The sequence below is a fragment of the Carassius auratus genome, chromosome 41, assembly GCF_003368295.1.
Source record: "Carassius auratus strain Wakin chromosome 41, ASM336829v1, whole genome shotgun sequence".
Classification (NCBI taxonomy): domain Eukaryota; kingdom Metazoa; phylum Chordata; class Actinopteri; order Cypriniformes; family Cyprinidae; genus Carassius; species Carassius auratus.
Window position 1 is genome coordinate 3,759,453 of NC_039283.1, and position 19,636 is coordinate 3,779,088.

At 37.5% G+C, this 19,636-nt stretch overlaps 1 protein-coding gene across 2 annotated transcripts; it reads right to left on the minus strand.

Moving 5' to 3' along the window:
- Window positions 1-4,101: 4,101 nt before the first annotated feature.
- Window positions 4,102-12,864, minus strand: LOC113059823 (uncharacterized serine-rich protein C215.13-like). 2 transcript variants are annotated; one of them, XM_026228444.1, is made up of 9 exons: window positions 11,850-12,864; window positions 10,450-10,513; window positions 6,745-7,395; window positions 6,418-6,455; window positions 6,162-6,257; window positions 5,894-6,044; window positions 5,722-5,792; window positions 5,524-5,628; window positions 4,102-4,884 (listed from the first exon to the last, which is right to left on the minus strand). In XM_026228444.1, the coding sequence occupies exons 2-9, from the start codon at window positions 10,511-10,513 to the stop codon at window positions 4,636-4,638; spliced, it is 1,425 nt and encodes a 474-aa protein (XP_026084229.1). In that variant the 5' UTR covers window positions 11,850-12,864; the 3' UTR covers window positions 4,102-4,635. The 2 variants fall into 2 exon arrangements, with proteins under 2 accessions (XP_026084229.1, XP_026084228.1); XM_026228443.1 differs by having other exon boundaries at window positions 5,885-6,044.
- Between the last annotated feature and the right edge of the window lie 6,772 nt (window positions 12,865-19,636).

Sequence of the window (19,636 nt, forward strand, 5' to 3'; positions counted from 1 at the left end):
TCTCATTGTGGATTTTACTCCTGATTCATCACACATCACTCCAGTGAATTCTTCACTCTGTCATCACTCATCTGTCCTGGATTGCCCATCGAAGTCCCTGCATCACCACTCTCCTGCTGGCTGCAACGTGTTGGACCTTTTGGTTGTTTTCTCAACAAAGAGATCTTTTTACTCCAGGCACTCATGAATGACTCATGGTAGATCAATTCATGTATGTCTACCTGGATGACATATAGATTTTTTCATCTTCTCGCCAGAGACACGTTCAGCATGTCAGACGAGTGCTTCAAAAAAAAAAAAAAAATTTTTGTTTCTTTTCTAGGATACAAGGACTGATCATAAGAACCTGGTATATATCAGGTTGGCTAAGAGACTTCAGGTAAGAAGTCTCTAAGAGAAGTCTCTAAGAGAACTCCAGGCAGGCTCGGTGGGCACTTTTTTTTGGGGGGATGGTTAGATTTTTCTCTCTCGAACCGCCCGGGTTCCAAGAATGTCAAACCCGATTCTTTGTCACATATTTTTTATCCTTCTGAATGCCCGTCTACTCCAGAGTGTATTTTACCCGAGACATTAGTGGTCTCCACTCTGACATGGGAGGTCGAATCGAATGTCAGAACGGCCCTAGAATGGGTTATGCCTGGTTGCCCACTGAATCAATTATTTGTTCTGGAGGGGTTACGGTCTGACGTTATTCAGTGAGGGCATTGTTCCAATGTTGCGTTTCATCCAGGAGTTAATCGTACCATATTTTGGTCAAGCAATGATTCTGGAAGCAATTGATGTCTCACGACATTCACAATTTTGTTGTAGCTTGTTCGGTTTGTGCCACTGGTTTGTGCCAATACTTCCAATCAACCACCAGATGGGCTACTCCAACCACTGTCTGTCTGTCAGACCCTGGTCCCATATAGCGCTAGATTTCAGTAACGTTCTCGAAGGCAGCTCATTTTATTCCCTTGCCCAAATTACCATCTGCCAAGGAGACAGCGGTAACTGTCATAGAGCACGTCTTTCGACTACATGGCCTCCCGATGGACGTGGTTTCCGACAGGGGACCTCAATTTGTGTCCAAATTTTGGCAGGAGTTTTTTAAGTTACTGGGTGCGACTGTCAGTCTGTCTTCGGGGTTCCATCCCCAAAGCAATGGCCAAACGGAGAGAGCCAACCAAGATTTGGAGAGAGTGTTCAATCCTTCCTCCTGGAGTCAGCAACTCTCTACGGTTGAGTACTCTCATTCCTCTTTACCAGTGTCATCCACGGGCCTCTCGCCATTTGAATGTAGTTTAGGTTACCAGCTACCTATATTTCCAAGTCTGGAATTCGAAGTCACAGTCCCCTCCGCTCACGCCTTCGTCCAGAGGTGCCATCACACTTGGAGTAGAGCCCGTGAGACTCTTCTTCAGTTGGGGCCACGCACTAAGGCTAAGACCGATCTCCACCGGTCGAAGCCTCCTGTATACGTTATGAGTCAAAAAGTGTGGCTTTCTACCAAGAACATTCCGCTCCGCTCCGTATCTAACAAGGTAGCTCCCAAATTTATTGTCTGTTTCCTGTCACCAAGATCATTAGTCCGGTAGCAGTCTGACTCAAACTTCCTCCGGCGCACAGCAGAATACACCCCGCCTTCCATGTATCAAAGTTCAAAGCCGTGTTTCATTCACACATTAATCCACCGGCCCCGGTTCCCCCACTGTTGCGACTATTATATAAACTTTTCTACATTTTGAACACAAACAAAGTTACGGACCGCAGCTCTGATTGGTTATTTTTTAATGGGAGAGCATGACTTTCTGCAAATGGCAATAGGACACTGGGAGGAGCCAGAGGAGCTTGATTTTTTCACAGATTATCTGTTTCATATTCTACTGTCAGGGCTACTGTTTTTTACAAAAGTTCCCTACAGCACCTTTAAATTGTGATCAGGTTACATACAAATTCAATAGTATAAAAAATATTTTATTACATCTGGTACTCGCCTAAAAAGCCCAGTTTGTGATCTGTGTAGTTATTAGTCTAAACATTAGGCTTCTGGAGTTGGTTCACCCTCCACCTGTGTCTGAGTGGGTGAGCGTGATTTCACCAAGTACATGTCCCTGGATCCACATCCTTGTTGATCCTGGGACAACATTCAAATCAACCAATCAGAATAGAGGGATAACTTTTCAGGAAATATCTATTTTATATCTATCTATTTCTGCTATCATTTCACACTGATTTTAAAAATAAAATATGGATAGGGTTAGGTTTAGGGGTAGGGTTTGAGTTAAGTCTATATTTTTGGACAATAATGTTGATCCAGGAATATGTTTTACTTGGCAAATCATGGCGTCCGTCTGAGTGAAAGATTACTTCTTCGGGTGCACACTCCGAGTCCTGACCAGTTTAACTGACCCACACAGGTATATGATATTGGCGTGTGATGCAAATGAACGGTGAAAACTGGATCGCGTATTCCATTTATTTCTCTTGTGCATTCACTCTAGATGCCACCCTGGGTGGTTGACCATGTTGCCCATACCTAAATCCACAACTGATTAAGACACCTGACAATTTGTACTTTAATGACATTGCATTTAAATTCATAGACATTAATGGAGTTGATCCCCCTTTGTAGCAACACTTTCCATTTTGAAATGTTTCTATAGGAACTTTTGCCTATTCATCAAGTAGAGCATTTGAGGTCAGGCACTGATGTTGGACGAGAAGGCCTTGCTATTTATCTCTGTACGAGTTCATCTCAAAGGTGTTTAATAGGGTTGATGTCAGGGCTCTGTGTGGGCCAGTCAAGATCTTCCACACCAAACTCATCCAATCATGTTTTTATGGACCTTGCTTTGCGCACTGGGTACAAGATAGAATAGAAAAGGGCCTTCGCCAAACAGTTCTGGTATGCTGAAGAATTAAGAAGTTTCCACTGCTCCAGAGTCCAGTGGTGGCATGCTTTACACTACTCCAGCCAATGCTTGGTGATTTGAGTCTTGAATGCAGCTTCTTGTCCATTGAAACCCATTCCATGAAGCGCCAACCACACAGTTTTTGTGTTGATTTTAATGCCAGTGGAAGTTTGGAACTTTTCATTGATGGAATCAGCGGAGTGTTAGCGAATTATAAACACCATGTCTGAATTCACTTAACTCTTCAGAATGAGGATGGGTGAGAGTGAGCAAATCATGGAGTAATTTTGAGTTGAACTATCCCTTTAATACAGACTGCTTAACCAGGTTGATCTAAAATCAGAAGTTCAAGAAATGTAATACATTTTAAGAAGAATGTCAAAACAAGAAAATAGACTGGGTGCTGACAAGACAAAACAATTATTTATTAATTTTCAAGAGCAATTGTTAAAATATATTTCTTGTGTTACAGTGAAGCTGGTTATCATATATATATATATATATATATATATATATATATATATATATATATATATATATAGTGTTTCATTGCTGTCAGATTAGAGTAGTACAGAGCAATAAGCATCAATGCAACCCTTATCAACCAAAATCCTGATCATGACTTTTATTAGATTATCAGTAGTGTTACCCCTTCAGAATTTGTGAATTCAAAAATTCTAATTTCAAAATTAGCGTAGCTTATACTCTTAGATCTGTACACTTGAATTTTAATAAACATATTTCTCTGTAAAAATAAAGCTTTATGAGTATGGGTTTTACCCACAGGCTTTCGTATGTCCAATATTATAAATACATTATACATATTTTAAATTGTCTAATTTCCATTTAGATGCATAGAGTGCATACTCTATTTGTTTGGCATTAACTGGTTTGTACATAACTTTTATTTTTGCATGGACACAGGGTGAAATATCATATAATTGGTATCAGAAAATGGATTATCTGAGCATTATGATAATATTCTTTGGAGTATTTTGAGGAATTAGAATAGAGATTTGCTTTTACAGACAAACAAAAAAACTGTGTACAATGGACACTAAACAATAATGAGTAAAAAAAAAAAAAAGAAGCCTCAGATAACTATGATTGACTGTAATTAAAATTCAGATATATATACACTGTAAGAAAAGTCCATTAAAATACAGCCCAATGCGCCATGTTAATATGTATACATTTTTTCCCAGTGTTTTTTTTTTTTAATTGTGCATTATGTTTTAGGGTTGAAGGAAATGTCCATAACGGAAATGATACTGGTAATTTTCTGCCAAGACATCATCCATTCTCTATGCATTTGTTTTCTTACAGTGTAAGAAAAAGTGTACATCTTAAAGTGTACATTAATGTCAAAAAGAGCATGAATTAATTATAACTCTTAAGAGGAAGCTAACTTCATATTTATCTCTACAGTGTTAATATATTTCTTGGTGGATAATTTCTGTCTATCTCTGTGAAATAAAGAATCCAACAACAGTCATGTTTCCACATTACATAAGTCTCTACGGATGCCCATGTTAAAGCTTATTTGGCATCTACACACACATACATATTCTGCTTCTCACACTGTCCTTACAGACAGACACACACACCTTCATTTGCACACTTCACAAATAATATAAAAGTGAAAGAAAAAGAAGTACAATCAGCTTTAAAACAAACATACACTCTCCTAACAGAAAAAGGCGCTTCTTTGGATAACGTATTAAATGTGACTTTGTTACACTCAAGTAAAGACTTTGACTATCCAGAAGAGCAGCAAAGAGGCCATGAGCAGTGTGGGACAGTGTGGACCCCTGGTGGCGGAGCTGGGCATGTTCACGTCACCTGACAGTTTGAGGCATGAGGTGGTGGTGGTGGCATTGCAGCACTCCAAGTGACAAGTAGTTGTGCTTGGACAAACTGTCATCTTTCTGCAATCTACACTGCAACCCGCCTGCCAGCTCTCTGCACTGCCAGATGTTGTCTTTTGTAGCTAGGAAATGAAACAATGAGTTGCTTTCATGTAACATTCACGTATAAAATGGTGCAGTATAGCATGAGATCAGTATTAAACCAAATATCATTCAATTTGCAATGGAAATTTGCTTAAATTATTTCTACACTACTTTTTTTCTTCAGTGTATATGTGTGAGACCAAGTGACATTCATCAGACAAAAACATTGCAGAATATGGTGGCAATATTATCGAGCTCCTAATTATTATTACAACCGTTTTAGTAAGAATTCTCATTCTGATTAATGTTGTAGTGATTATTGTGGGGTATACAGTACAATTATGTGTTTGAGGGATAACGATTTTGGGAAAAGGCTTGATGGGAGAACCAAGAGCTTATTACTAACAAGGTAACACGGAGAAAAAACAAAACAAGAAAAATGATTACAACCTACAATCATTTCTGCATTCAGTAAAGAAAGCCAGAATTTGTTTGCCAAATCAACATTAAAGTGATAATACTACTTATACAATTTTTTTTTAAATTATTTTAGTTCTTTTTTCTTTAATACAACTGAGAAAAACAGAAATAAACTGGAAACCGTGGTTTTCAATTAGACCAGTAGAAATATTCTTGACACAGACATTTTACATATTTTTTTTTTTTTTTTACTTTACCAAGCAGTAGTCCTGACCAACTGGACACAGCATGACATTACTGCTGACATTATTGGTTTTGTAACACGCCACCCCATTACAGTTGAAAGTATTGCACTTCTTGCCCTTTTGGGAATAAGAAAAACAAAGAAAATTTAGAAGGTGGCACAAAATGTTCATTTGTGCCCTACAGTGACAAATCGCTGTGTGTGTTCTTACATTATTTGCTTGGGTGGTTGTAACTGTGGCCTTGATTGTCGTGGTTGTAGTAGTGGATTTTGTTGTAGCTACTAATGACAAGACAGCAGTAATAAAACAGTCAGTGTTTTAAAGTTACCATTCACTTATGTTAGACGTAATTAGAGAAAGAGTTTGAGGTTACCAGTCGTACTGAGTGAATCGGATATGGCAAGCAGAGTGTTGTTTAGGCAGTTGGTTGAGTTGCAACAGTTCACAGAGCAATTACTGATAGTCCCATTCCCGCAGGATATTCCACATGAAGCACTGCATCTGACAGAGTAACCTGTGTCCTGTTGCGTTATCTGAAGCACAACAGAGCAAGAAGTAACTCTTTAAATCAAGCCCGCATTAGTGCATGATTTGCATGGATAACTTTCCAGTGGAGTTTTCCATCTGAAACTGCAGCATGGCTGACTGACCTTACAGAAATATTCACTGGATTGGCAAGGCTTCGCCGTTGTATTCATGAACTGGAAGTAACAATCTGTTGTGCAATCAAATGCTGGACAGGATAGCTTTAGGGGGAAAAAAGCAGTTGCAATTCAAGAATTATTACACAAATATTGCACTCATTAATCTCATTACAAGATTATTGTAAGTCTATTTCTTTGCAACTAATTGTTAAATTTAAGTAACTCCTACACCAAGTTTTTAGTGTATGTGTCCAGCACTTACCGCAGTGTAATTTTCTGATAAAGATGTATTTTCTGAAACTGAAAAAAATGAAGGACAATAATAATAATAATTTAAAAAAGACAAAATGATGGTCAAATGAAAATAACATTTATAGGGATTTTAGTGCTAAACATTTAAGCCACCCTGGCTAAATCTGGCACAGATTTTATACATATTAACATATGTTGTGTCTTCATATAAATATTTATAGTATTATATAATCATATACATATATACATACTGTTGTATTGTTCTACAGTTTAGTAGTATATATAGTTTTATTGTATTATTGTTATTCTATTGTATAAAGTATATAAGAAAGAATACCTGTGTCCATACTAGTAATGCCTGTTGAGGCAACAGTAGCACCGTTAGAAGTAGTGCTCTGTATGGTAACGGCTGAAGCTTCTGTCATGGAAGTGTCTGATGTAGCCGTAGATGACGTTTGGTCAGAAGAAGTGGAGGACGGCACACTTATAGGATTTGTAGATTGAATGGTTGAACTCTGGCTTTCAGTTTCTGACATTGCAGATGATTTTGCATCTGTTGTCAGAGTGGTTGGTGTACTAGCCGTTGTGGATGAAGCTTCTGTCATGGAAGTGCCTGATGTGGCCGTATATAATGTTTGGTCAGAAGAAGTGGAGGACAGCACACTTAATGCATTTGTAGATTGAATGGTTGAACTCTGGCTTTCAGTTTCTGACATTGTAGATGATTTTGCATCTGTTGTCAGAGTGGTTGGTGTACTAGCCGTTGTGGATGAAGCTTCTGTCATGGAAGTGCCTGATGTGGCCGTATATAATGTTTGGTCAGAAGAAGTGGAGGACAGCACACTTACTGCATTTGTAGATTGAATGGTTGAACTCTGGCTTTCAGTTTCTGACACTGTAGATGATACTGCCTCAGTTGTCAGAGTGGTTGTTGTACTAGCCGTTTGGTGTACCAGACTCATTTGCAATAATAGAAAAAATAGAAAGCCTGTAGGAAACACAGATAAAAGACAGCAAATGCCTGTGACATCTAGGACATTTACTGTATTTGCATGTGGTTAAATGTTACTTGGCCAGTTGAGAAATGTATGGAAAAACACCCACACTAGAAGCATGGACAATTTTCAAATTACATTTTTAAATCCATTTCTTTACATGCAAGTTTTATGTATGTTCTACACAGAAGTTTCCTTTCAGTCGTGTCACTCTCAACGTCACGTCAGATGACTGACGAATTGGGATTTCGTTTAGAGAGCCCACTTCACTTTGAGTGTAAACTAAACAACCCAATTCACATTGGCATGTGATTATTGCATCCAGCTGCCGCTGATCATGGCGTGAGTATAAATGGGCAGCAGGTGCAGTGCATATTCAGCTTTTTGCTTCGGAGCCAAGTGATCACATTGTTCTGCTCCTGATTACTCTAATGAGAGAAGAAGACTGAATGAGCTCAGCGCGCTCTTTGAGAGCTCTTTGTGTTGGCAGTATGGTCCTTCAGCAGTGTTGGTTTCCCATGTCGAGTGGGTTGCACACATCAGGCTACACTACCTCGTGCTTGTGTTGCAGACGGCCATCTCCCCTATGTGTATTTCTGGATGTGGTCGATACCTGGCACTGGGTGATGGTCACAATCACTGTCTCACGTGCCTGGGCATTTAGCATGCTGAGGAGGCATTTGTGGATTAGTCATGTTCTCATTGCAGGAAGGTGATCATCTCTGAGTTGTGGGCCAAGCTCTTTTTCCTCAAAGGGGCAGAGCTCCATTGCCTCTGTCTTGATCTAGTTCTTGTCATGGTGGCAGTCAGGCAGGGGGCACTTCAGGGAGTAGCATGAGCAGTCTGAGGGTTACAGTGATGCCAAACTCCGCCTGACAGGCTACGGTATTACTGCAGGTTCTTCAGGGTAAAGCACTGAGAGACCTGCACGAGGGTGGACATGATCCGGAAGTTCTAAAAGAGCTCAAAACCATGCTCTGAGGGACGGTGGTCACACACAGCGGGCGACACAGTTGAGAACATGGCCCATCAGTTGCCCAGAGTTGCTGGCAGTGCGCCTTGCCTTGATCCGTCTCAAAGGGCCTTATGGGGCAAGGATGTACTATTATGCACTGAAAACACTGTGACCGTAGCGTACAGCAACCGACAAAGTGGTCTATGCTCGCGTCGCAACTTGCCTGCCACTTCCTCCTCTGGAGTCAGAAGCATCTGAGGTCACTTCATGCCATCCAAATTCCTGGTCTGCACAACCGGGCAGCCGATGAGCTGTCACGAGCTACGTTACCAGGAGAATGGAGACTCCATCCCCAGACAGTCCAGCTTAGTTATTTATTGTAAACCTCATTCCCTGAAGGAAGGAACGGAGATGTCATGTTCCGTAGGCACAGCTTCTGTACCACCGATGAATGGCCAGGTCACTGGCTCGGTTCCTTAGTGAAAACCTGAATTATACTCACGCAGTGATCAGTTGTAGCTGGATGCAAAAATCGCATGCCAATGTGCATTGGCTTGTTTAGTTTACAATTGAAGTGGATTGGTCTCAATAAGTGAGATCCCAATTCATCTGTATTCCGACGTGATGTCTCCTTTCCCTCCTTCAGGGACCGCAACAGGGTCTGGCTGCAGACTTGCACTTGCACTCTCAGACTTGCACTCTCAGACACTTGCACTTCCGCTAGTGACGTCACTTGCAGTCTTTATTTTTTATTTTGTTGAAATTTGTATTACTTTTTGTTTGAATTTCCCAACATTATATAACAGTAGCCAGGTGGTGAAGACAAGAAAAAATAAACTAAATTACAATGTCACTTGCAATGCTACTTGCACTCTCTGCTACCTGCGACACTTGCAATCGACACAAATCGTGCATGTTGCCAATGGAAACTCGAAGCTGTGGAGGTGATTAAACGATTAAACCTAATTAAGTACTATAGTGTACAGGGTCCTGCAAGAAAAAGACAAGACTGGCCAATCCATGGAGAGAACAGCAGAATATGAACACTTGCGCAAAGTCTCTCGCTAAGCGTTTTCCTCCCGTAGAAAAACATAAACGCTTAACATGGCTTAATGTGTTAAGATGCCATTAAATAATCAAATTAAACACACAGTTCATTATTTTAATGAATATGTATACTGTATAGTATTTGCCTCACATGACGCAAAATGGCATAATGGACTAAGATGATAAAGGCCAAACTCAATATGCTTCTCTACATTATTAAAATACATAACTAATATGTACAGGCAAGCCCAGAATAAACGCAACATGCAAAGTTTCGCGTTAAGCATTTTTCCATATAGAATAAACTGTCTACAACTCGTTTATATCACTGTCTTTGTCCATTAACCTACATTATGTGTTTTATTTAAAATGATTTTATATTGGAGGAAAATGTTTAATGTACAATTTTACACACTGCGTTCTGTACTCATCTGCCTGCCTGTACAGAGCTGATCCTTTTAAAATCACTTAATGCATTTCATAATGCACGTTCATATTTGCTGGTCTGTATATACGTTGAGTCAATAACAAGACATATAGGCTAGGCCTACTGAATTGTCTTTATCATATTATGTCTGTTATTAAGCCACATTAAGCGTTTTGCTGTATGGGACGACAAAGTTTGCGCATTGTATTCATAGCTATCTGCTGCTTACATTAAATAATAACCATATATTGAATTTGGTCTTTTAATTGAACTTAATGTATCTTAATACATTATGCCATATTAAGTGTTTGTTTTTTCTACAGGACAAAAACACTTAATGAAAGACTTTGAGCATTGCGTTTATATTCTGCTGTTCTGTGGCCACAGATTTGTCGGTCTTGTCTTTTTCTTGCAGGACCCTGTATGTTATAGTAGTAGGCCTACTAATTTAGTTTTAATCACCACCATAGCGTCTTGTCTCCATTGGCAAGCTTCATAAAGAATGCGATTGGTATTGATTTGTGCTTTCATGTTAAATAAAAACATTTATTAACAACAAATAAAACCATACCAAGTATTAATTCACATACAGTTACTTGAAAAGGTACAATAACAAACCTGTTTTTGAAGACCTCAGAGTCTTGCTTATATCGATAGTGCAACATATTTCTTCCAACGCCATCTGAAAGCATGAAATAATGATGAAAAACAGCAAGAGTACTGATGTGTTTATGGATGTTGGTTAGTCTGGTTGCTGATTCATTTCACATTTTAAAGGGTCCAACAACAGACATAAAGCAAGGCATGTGTCCGTTTTAGAAAAATCACTTTGCCTGTGAATTATTTTCTGATGGTGGTTTCCATCCATGACGTTAGAAACAGATTTTCACTGAGAGCTATGCAAACCTGTGCTGTCAAAATTGGCATTGCGAAACATGCCTAACCTCCTGTGACCTCTGAGCATGATATTATACTTTGATCTGTAATAGAGCATGTTATTATCTAATAGAGGTCAATTGTTTTGCTGAAACAGAGCCACATTGATTCGGGGTTCATGTATTGTAATTTCAAACAGGCAGCATCTCAGTTTGGCTATTGATGTTACATCAATGTTACATCAAAGAATTTGCGATCATTGGTTTCATTTCTCTGGAAGACACACCGGTTCATATTTATTAAATTCCCTTGCTACGAGGCAACTTGCCCACACACAATTAACAGCTTGTTTGTTCTCCATGAATCCCATTGGCATGAGTGCAAAGCACGGCCTGTTACCCCTTTCCCCATGAGACAATGATCAACCCCGTCAGGAAACTTCCCCTGGAAACCATGTCTTGTATGAAAAAATTGGTTTACCCAAATTGACTCTTTCGTTTTCCATTCCACAGTAATACAATCATGTTTTGGATGACGTTGACCATCTATTTGCATTTCTCCTTTTCTGTAGCTTGCTTATTAATCTAGTTGTTTAATATACCTGAAATTTTATATTACTAATATTATTGGCTCTTGAATTGCTTTTGTTAGTTGCTTTGGATAAAAAGCATGTGATAAATGCATAAATGTAATGACATTTTTTTTTGATGCATTGAAAAAAAGGGGGAAGGATTTACAATTTTCACTCACTTCTAAAAACAAACATCAGATATATGATATACTATTGATGAAATCCTGTATTTTCCAATGATTTGATATTGTTACTTCTTCAGAAAGCATGTTCTGATGAACTCACTAACATTTTTATTTAACATTTATTTAATATTTTTATAACTGACATACAGTATAAGAAAGATTGCATGGATTTCATTCCCATTATTCCCAGTATTTTTCAACTAAATGTAATATTTAGCATCTGTCATATGCAGAATCTTGGGTCTTTTCTAGAGTCTTGGTACCACCTGTTTGAAGACATATAAAAAAAACCTACACCAGCTACACCTGTATCTCACAGCTAGACCCAAAACCCTATTTAAGGATTAGCAAAACCTTAACATGGCATATTGGAAAATGTATCTTACCTTCACCGTACAGTGGGAAAGCACAGATTGGACTGCAGTTGTAGCAGCTGTGGATGAAGTTTAGAGTGTCTACATGAGCCTCTACCCCTTCCTTTCTCTTTTTCTTCTCCCCCTCTGTTGCTATTTGTTCCTCCAGCCTGATGACATCAGAGGGAAGATTTCCTTATTAGTGGAATCTCTGAGGGATTGTTCTGTGATAGTGTGCTTAAACTAGGATGATGGGCTTAATTGTAATGATGCATTCAATTCTCTATTTCTATTATTAGTTACAGTGCCCTTCACTATTATTGGCACCCTTGGTAAATATGAGTAAAAGCGGCAATGGTAAAAAATCTGCATCGTTTATCCTTTTGATATTCATAAAAATAATTCACAAAATTCAAAGCTTTCAAACAGTTAATCTCATTGTGAAATAAGTGATTTCTCTAGTTCATGTTGGCCACAATTATTGGCACCCAATTATTGCAACATTCTTTTCTCATAATCACAGCTCTTAGTTTTCTCCCATAATGCCTGATGAGTTTGGAGAACACCAGAGATCAGAAACCATTCCTTCTGCATGATCTGATCTGATCTCTCCAGATCCTTCAGATTCCCAGCTCCATGTGAGCTTCTCCTCTTCAGTTCACTCCTCTCATTTTCTATAGGGTTCAGATCAGAGGACTGGCACCGCCATGGCAGAAGCTTCATTTTGTGCTCAGTGACCCATTTTTTTTTTTTTTTGTTGATTTTAATATTTGTTTTGGATTATTGTCCTGATGGAAGATCCAAACACAGCCCATTATATGATTTCTAATGGCAGTCAAATTTAGATTTTTTATGTTTTGAATTTTTTTTATGCCATGAACAGTATCTGAACATGACGTCCAGGACCTCCGGCAGTAAAACAGGGCCACCACATTAAAGATTCGGCAGTATTTATCCCTGGACATGGGGTACTTTTTATCCCTGTTTGTACTAAACCCATCTGGTTGGTTTGCTGCTCAAAATCTTTTTTTTTTTTTTTTTTTTTTGTCTGACCATAGAAGCCAGTGCCATTTGAAGTTCCAGTTGTGTCTGACAAATGAATATGCTGGAGTTTGTTTTTGGGTGTACCCTCCTGAATGTACCCTCCTGGACAAAATCTGGTGAAATAGGAGCTCTTTGGTTATTTTTTTATTTTTTATTCTTTTCAGGCTTTCTGACCCCAAGTCTTAACTCATTCTCCAGCTGTGATCCTTGGAGAGTCTTTAGCCACTCAAACTCTCCTCCTCACTGTGCGTTAGGACAATATAGACACACGTCCTCTTCTAGGCAGATTTGTAACATCTTTAGTTGATTGCAACCCCTTAATTATTGCTCTAATGTTGGAAATGGGGATTTTCAATGTTTTAGCTATTTTCTTACAGCCACTTTCTATTTTGTGAAGCTCCACAATCTTGTTCTACACATCAGAACTATATTCTTTGGTTTTACCCCTTGTGATGGATGATTAAGGGGCGATTTGGTCTTTGTGTTCCTCATATTTATAATCCTGTGGAACAGTCATGGCTGGACAATTTCATGCTCCTAGTCACAGTGGTGTGCTAAAAAATTTGAATATCAATGGTAATATACTTCAGAGATATTTTACTCAAAATTATTTCTAGGGGTGCCAATAATTGTGGCCAACATGCATTGGAGAACAAAAAAGTTAATCATGAGATTAATGAGAGAAGCAGAAACTATGACATGTCACACTGTTGTAAGAAAGACTTTGAAGGTGATTTCAGCCAGTGAAATCAATATCTTCCCCACAACAATTACCCCTTTGTAGTTGTATCACAAAATTCAGAGCACCAGCTCTAAGACACTGAAGGATTGGGGGTGTTCAGATAACAAACATGGATTTCTGGGACTTCCTAATACTATAATATCTTTCATAGTTTATACACTCTTCTACATTTCATTTTTTTAAACTGATGCTACACTGTACTGTGTTTTCATAGGTATTGAGGATTGTAAATAAAAAGGGTTAGCAAGACCTTGACTAACTTGTTCACGTGTATTTGAGTTAGATCTAATTTTCCTTTCTGGTGGATTCAGACACAATATAAATTATGACTTCAGAGCACATGAATGACCAGGTGAAGTCATATTTACATGTGGGAAATTTTAGATCAGTGGTTCTCAACCCTATTCCTGGAGTCTTGTGGTCTCTACTATTGAGCCGATGCTCTGAATTTTGGTGTGTTTGATTAGGGAGGCATACAAAATGTGCAGTGTTGGGGGCACTCCTGTCAGAAAATTATTGTTGACTATCTTTGGTCGCAAGACTTTAACACTGTACGAAATAGGTCCAATATTTAGGACCCATGATCACAGAAATCGCCATGACTGTTTCACAATGCCAATCTTTCGTCTGGGACATCTGAAAATTGTGCAGTGTGTTCCTAGCAAAAAAAAAACCCCACAAAACAGTACTATTATAACTATCAGGGACAAAAGTGTACACTTATTGGACAAATGCAGATGAAACACCGGCTACCTTGACATTTTTAAAAAGCCACGTAAACATATTTACTCCACAAACACAGAAAACAGCGATAACATCATTTAAATGCATTCCATTTATCACAAAAATGTTGTGTTTACAACATCTCTGCTATCATAATTCAATTCAATTCAATTCAAGTTTATTTGTATAGCGCCTTTTACAAAATAAATCGTTACAAAGCAACTTTACAGAAAATTATGTTTCTACAATATTTAGTAGTAGCTGGTAGTTTGTGCACATTTGACAGGATTTTAGAAAAAATAATAATAATAATACAAGACGTAGTCAGCTAGACGATGAACTATCAATATTATTAAGTTATTATATGATTCAGTCACACATTTAGCAATAATTGTTAGACTTTTCATTAAGCTATTTGTGGAAAAAACAACAACATTTATGACACAGTCATTGTCAGATTTCTTTGGTGATTTCAAATATGAAATTTAATGATAAGTTCAGTGAACAGTTTTGAAGAATTTGATGTTTCCCCATTCACAGAGAACAGAGTTGAACTTGCATTGCCCGAGAGGCATTTCAAAGATGGCTGACAAGTATATGACTTTCTTAAAGCTGCAGTAGGTAACTTTTGTAAAAATATATTTTTTACATATTTGTTAAGCCTGTCATTATGTCCTGACAGTAGAATATGAGACAGATAATCTGTGAAAAAATCAAGCTCCTCTGGCTCCTCCCAGTGTCCTATTGCCATTTGCAGAAACTCCATCGCTCCCGTTAAGAAACAACCAATCAGAGCTGCGGTCAGTAACTTTGTTTGTGTTAAAAATGTAGAAAAATGTATATAATAAGCGAGTACACCATGAATCCATTTTCCAAACCGTGTTTTTAGCTTGTCCTGAATCACTAGGGTGCACCTATAATAAGTGTTTGTATTCGGACTATTTTAGATTGCTTCGGGGGTACCGCGGCGGAGTAACCCAGTACCTTTGTGATTCTTCATAGACATAAACAGAGAGAAGTAGTTCCAGCTACGATGTTCTTCTGCAAGACGCAAGCAGTTCTGTTTATTAACCGCTACAGCGTCAAAAGTTACATACTGCATCTTTAAAAGGACTTTGCCAATGTATACTTAGTCCTTATTCCATGGGTTCAAAATTTTACACATATACAGGTCTCTGTAATAGAAGACACAACGTAGTTGTGTCAAGTAAGCAAGGCACTTGAACTAAACCAGTGAGGATGACCAAGGAGACATTAGGGAGACATTAACCAAAATACAGAACCACACCTGAGCCAACATGTAGTGGCTTTGCAGCTTGATAAAGACTAGTTGTTTGTGCGGTTTGGATGAGATGCCTGTCCCCAGCTAAAAGTAGAACTGAAATAGAGGAAGATGACAGGGAGCATGTTGCTGTCACATTCCCTGCAAAAACTTCCCTCAGCTCACCCATCTCAAGACCCTCGAGGTCAAACTTTGGGCAGCTTCATTTCCTTGGCACAAAATAACTAACAAATCATTCAGTCAGAGTGGCACCAAAACACACTGCTTCATGTGTAACAGATGGTGTTGTGGAGCTGCTTAAAGGTGCTACACTGGGACCTGGCAACACAACTGTTGTTTTCTTGATACAGGCTTTCATTATTTGCGTTCGGTTAGACTACGAGATCCATCAGTTCCTGCAATTCCTCTTCCATTCCCATTGAGCACAATGATGCTTGCCACAGAAGAGGAAGCAGATGCGTAGAGGAGACCACAGACCGGACTCAATACAAGCGAATTGTCTCCCAGGGTTGTATACTACTGTTTCACTTCAATTGCAAAACAAAACACAATTTCTTCCTCAGATCTAAATACTTTACTGGAGCAATGACAGCTGCCATTATACTCATTTAAGTGTTAGATTTAAGGATAAATTGTTTTAGGCAGGTGCAATGAGTTTTATATCAAAGCAAATGTAATGTATATTATGCATCTATAAAACCATGAAAATTACTTGGCTAAAGACTGGCCATGAATAATTAATTTGGTTGTGCGGTAAATGCAGGAAATTTATCTAGTTGACAGTGTGAAGTGAAGGTCAAATTTCTTAGGGACAAACCTATTTGCTAAAGAATATTTTTTTTTTTTTTTTTTTTAATGGAGTTATGTAGAATAAAAATTAGCTCAGGCTCTGCAAATAATTTGGATGCAGCAACATAATAATGAAGTAATACAATCTTTGCTCAGTCGGATAGTCTTTTGTTCAAGCTTTTGTTTTCCTATCAAGAGTTTATCATAGCAATGGCAAACCAAACAGTGTCACTAGGCTAAAATAATCTTAATACTAAACCTTTTCCTGTCTAGTTTTTGATATTTTTAGAATGAGAATATTGTGCAACAAATATGACTTTGGAATGGGATTATACATTTGCTTTATGGTGTATTATTAAATGTTTTTAATTTCTTGTTTGTTTGTTTTTATAAAATTTTATTACAGTTTTTAAGGCATTTTATCTATATATCTGTCACTATGTATAAAAAAAAATACATATAATACATTTAATACATAGTGACAGTCACAGAATAAACCAGATGTTATCCCTCTTAAAAATATAGTTAAAAATTACATTCAATTCAGTTTCACTCAATTCAAATTAAATGTTATAGTGTTTTTTCACAGTACATATGGTTTTAAAGCAGAACAGAAAATTCAGTTATGGCACAACTTATGCACTTCTCTATGCCGTTTAAATCTAAAACTCAGCTGTCCAAAAAAATTATAAAGAATATTAAATATCAACATCTAAAAAGTCATTCTAATTGGATTCCTCATAAATAAGTTTTACTAAATAGACAGATAAACACAAGAAACTATTGTTCCAAGAGGAAGGGATGGTGAGAGCTAAGCCCTCTGTTCGTAGTAAGCAGGGAGAAATATACTATAGTATGCTATACTATGTTTCTGTCATTTGTAAAATTTTGCTCTCAAATATGTGGTTTTGCATTTCCATTCACAGCCAGGGGATACGTTTGCATTGCATCTCTCATTTTCATAATTACTATGGTTCAAATAGGACAAATGCATATTGCTGAACTGCAGTAAAACTATAATCAAATGATATGGTCCTGTCTAGACACAGGCAAATAACTTCCCATCTAAAATTATTAATGACATTTTTCATTAAAAAAATATCAAAAACTAATACAAATATATATTAACTTTATAATTTGTATTTAAAATTGTATTTGTTTTCATTTATCAGAAAGTTACTTACTGTGCATTGCATTCATTGTTCATTGCACTTTCAAATTATTATTATTATTATTATTATTATTATTATTATTTAAGAGTTAAAGATTAGATGGTGGAACACAATATCAAATAATGTGACACAGTATCTGATACCATTGCACAGCCACAACTGACAGACACAGCACTTCACAAACACTGTAAATAGTTTTGAATGAAAATGCTCTGTCATTTATAACAATGCAGGTAATTCATAACTGAAGTGAATAAGGAGACATGACCTCATAAGATCCCTCATTAAGATGCTTGCTTCTGAATTCAGAAGGCTGTATGGCCTCTTGTGTCCTGGTGGACAGGTGTTTGGAGAGCATGCTAATGAAACCCCTGAGAGTCCATACGCTGCTCGTCAGCTAACAGCACTTTAATATCACACATGTTGTGAATGCACCTCAGTTTACAGGCCAGATTTTGAAGAATTTGAACACATTTCTTCTGTGGAACTGAAAAGATATTTTTTTTTGAAGGACAACTTAAATGGAGACTGTGACTGTCAAGCTCTAAAATTAAAAAAGAAGCACCATTAAAAAACACTGTAAAATTGTCTGATAAGAGTTATTTATTTTCCTGTGGTTCAGTGGTAGAGCACTGTGTTGGCAGCACAAAAGTTTGTGGGTTCGATTCCTAGGGAACACTCATAATGGTTTAAAGGGGGGAAACAATGTATAGCCTGAACACTTTGGATAAAAGGGTCTGCTAAAAACATAAATGTAAATTTATACTCTGTTTAATACATAGAAATATTTTGTTGGTATAAATGAATGTATTTGGTTTGATTCAGTGATACTACATTTCTGACTTGAATAAAACCAGCTAATTTAGATTTTTTTTTTTTTTAATGACTACTTTTAGTTTAAGTGCACATGTCTGATAGACTACAAAATATAAGTCAAATGTATAGTTCTTTACTGATAATCTCTGAGCTTGACAGACACCATCCACATTCATTTTCATTTTATGTAAAAAAGAGTGGTCTAGCTATTTTTCAAAAAGGAATATTTTATGCTCCACAGAATAAGGAAAATCATGTGGGTTCAAACACCATTAAAGTATTTAAATGGTGACAGAATTTTCATTTTAGGGTGAAGCTGTGCCTTTAAGATGGATAAACGCTCCCCAGTGTTCCTGTTAAAGAGGCTGTTTTTACGGTGACATTAAATTGCTGTTTACACCAGGCCACAATTTTCCACCCTTCCCACATCTGACAATCCAAAAATACACAGCCGACTATTTACATAGAACAATCAGTTGCTGTCATTTTGAGCTCAGATTTCATTGAAAGCTCAGTATCAACATCCGAATTCACACTGGATGAAAAATGAGCCTTTCATAGCAACATGCTATTGGATATGTCCAAACAAAAGTAAAACGACATGTGTCTAGAATGATGGATGAATACTTTTAGACAAACATGCTATGCAACTAAAGCGGAGATATCTGTGACAATGAAATGCTGATTGAAACATAACTAAGACCAACTTGACATGCAACTGAAGATGAGATATTTCAAACAATAATTTAATAAATACTTTAGGTTCAGCAGGCCATCTTACATGTCATTTTATGTGAAAATATGAATAAGGTCTACTGCACTTTCATGTATCCATTATTTGACTTATATTTAATATAATATTAAACTAAAAATGAATTGAGGTTCTCAACTAAGAAAAACATTAGGAATCACATGCTGTAAATGACATATTTTCAATTAAATATGTGAACATCACTAGCAAGCAAATAGTTATCAGGAGCTTAACCGAATGGGCTTTTGCAGGAATGATTTCCTTTTACTGACCTAAAGTTTTGATAAGGGAAATCGAAAAGAGACAGAATTTTGGTGGAAATAAAATTGCAAAAAAATACAGTAAGTATTAAAGGTGCAGTGTGTAAATTTTAGCATGAGGTGTGGTGTGAGGTTGTGAATTGCAACCAATGGCTCAGTCCCCCACTCACCCCTCCCTTCATAGAAGCTACGGTGGCTGACACAGGTAACGATGTCATTGGCAAAGACAGCAGAAAGCAAT

Coding starts and splice junctions, on each gene's coding strand:
- LOC113059823 (XM_026228443.1), bottom strand. CDS start 10,513: ATGGCGTTGGAAGAAATATGTTGCACTATCGATATAAGCAAGACTCTG. Junction 7,396..10,449: donor TCTGAGGTCTTCAAAAACAG/GTTTGTTATTGT, acceptor TGTTTCCTACAG/GCTTTCTATTTTTTCTATTA. Junction 6,045..6,161: donor CCAGTGAATATTTCTGTAAG/GTCAGTCAGCCA, acceptor GTTGTGCTTCAG/ATAACGCAACAGGACACAGG.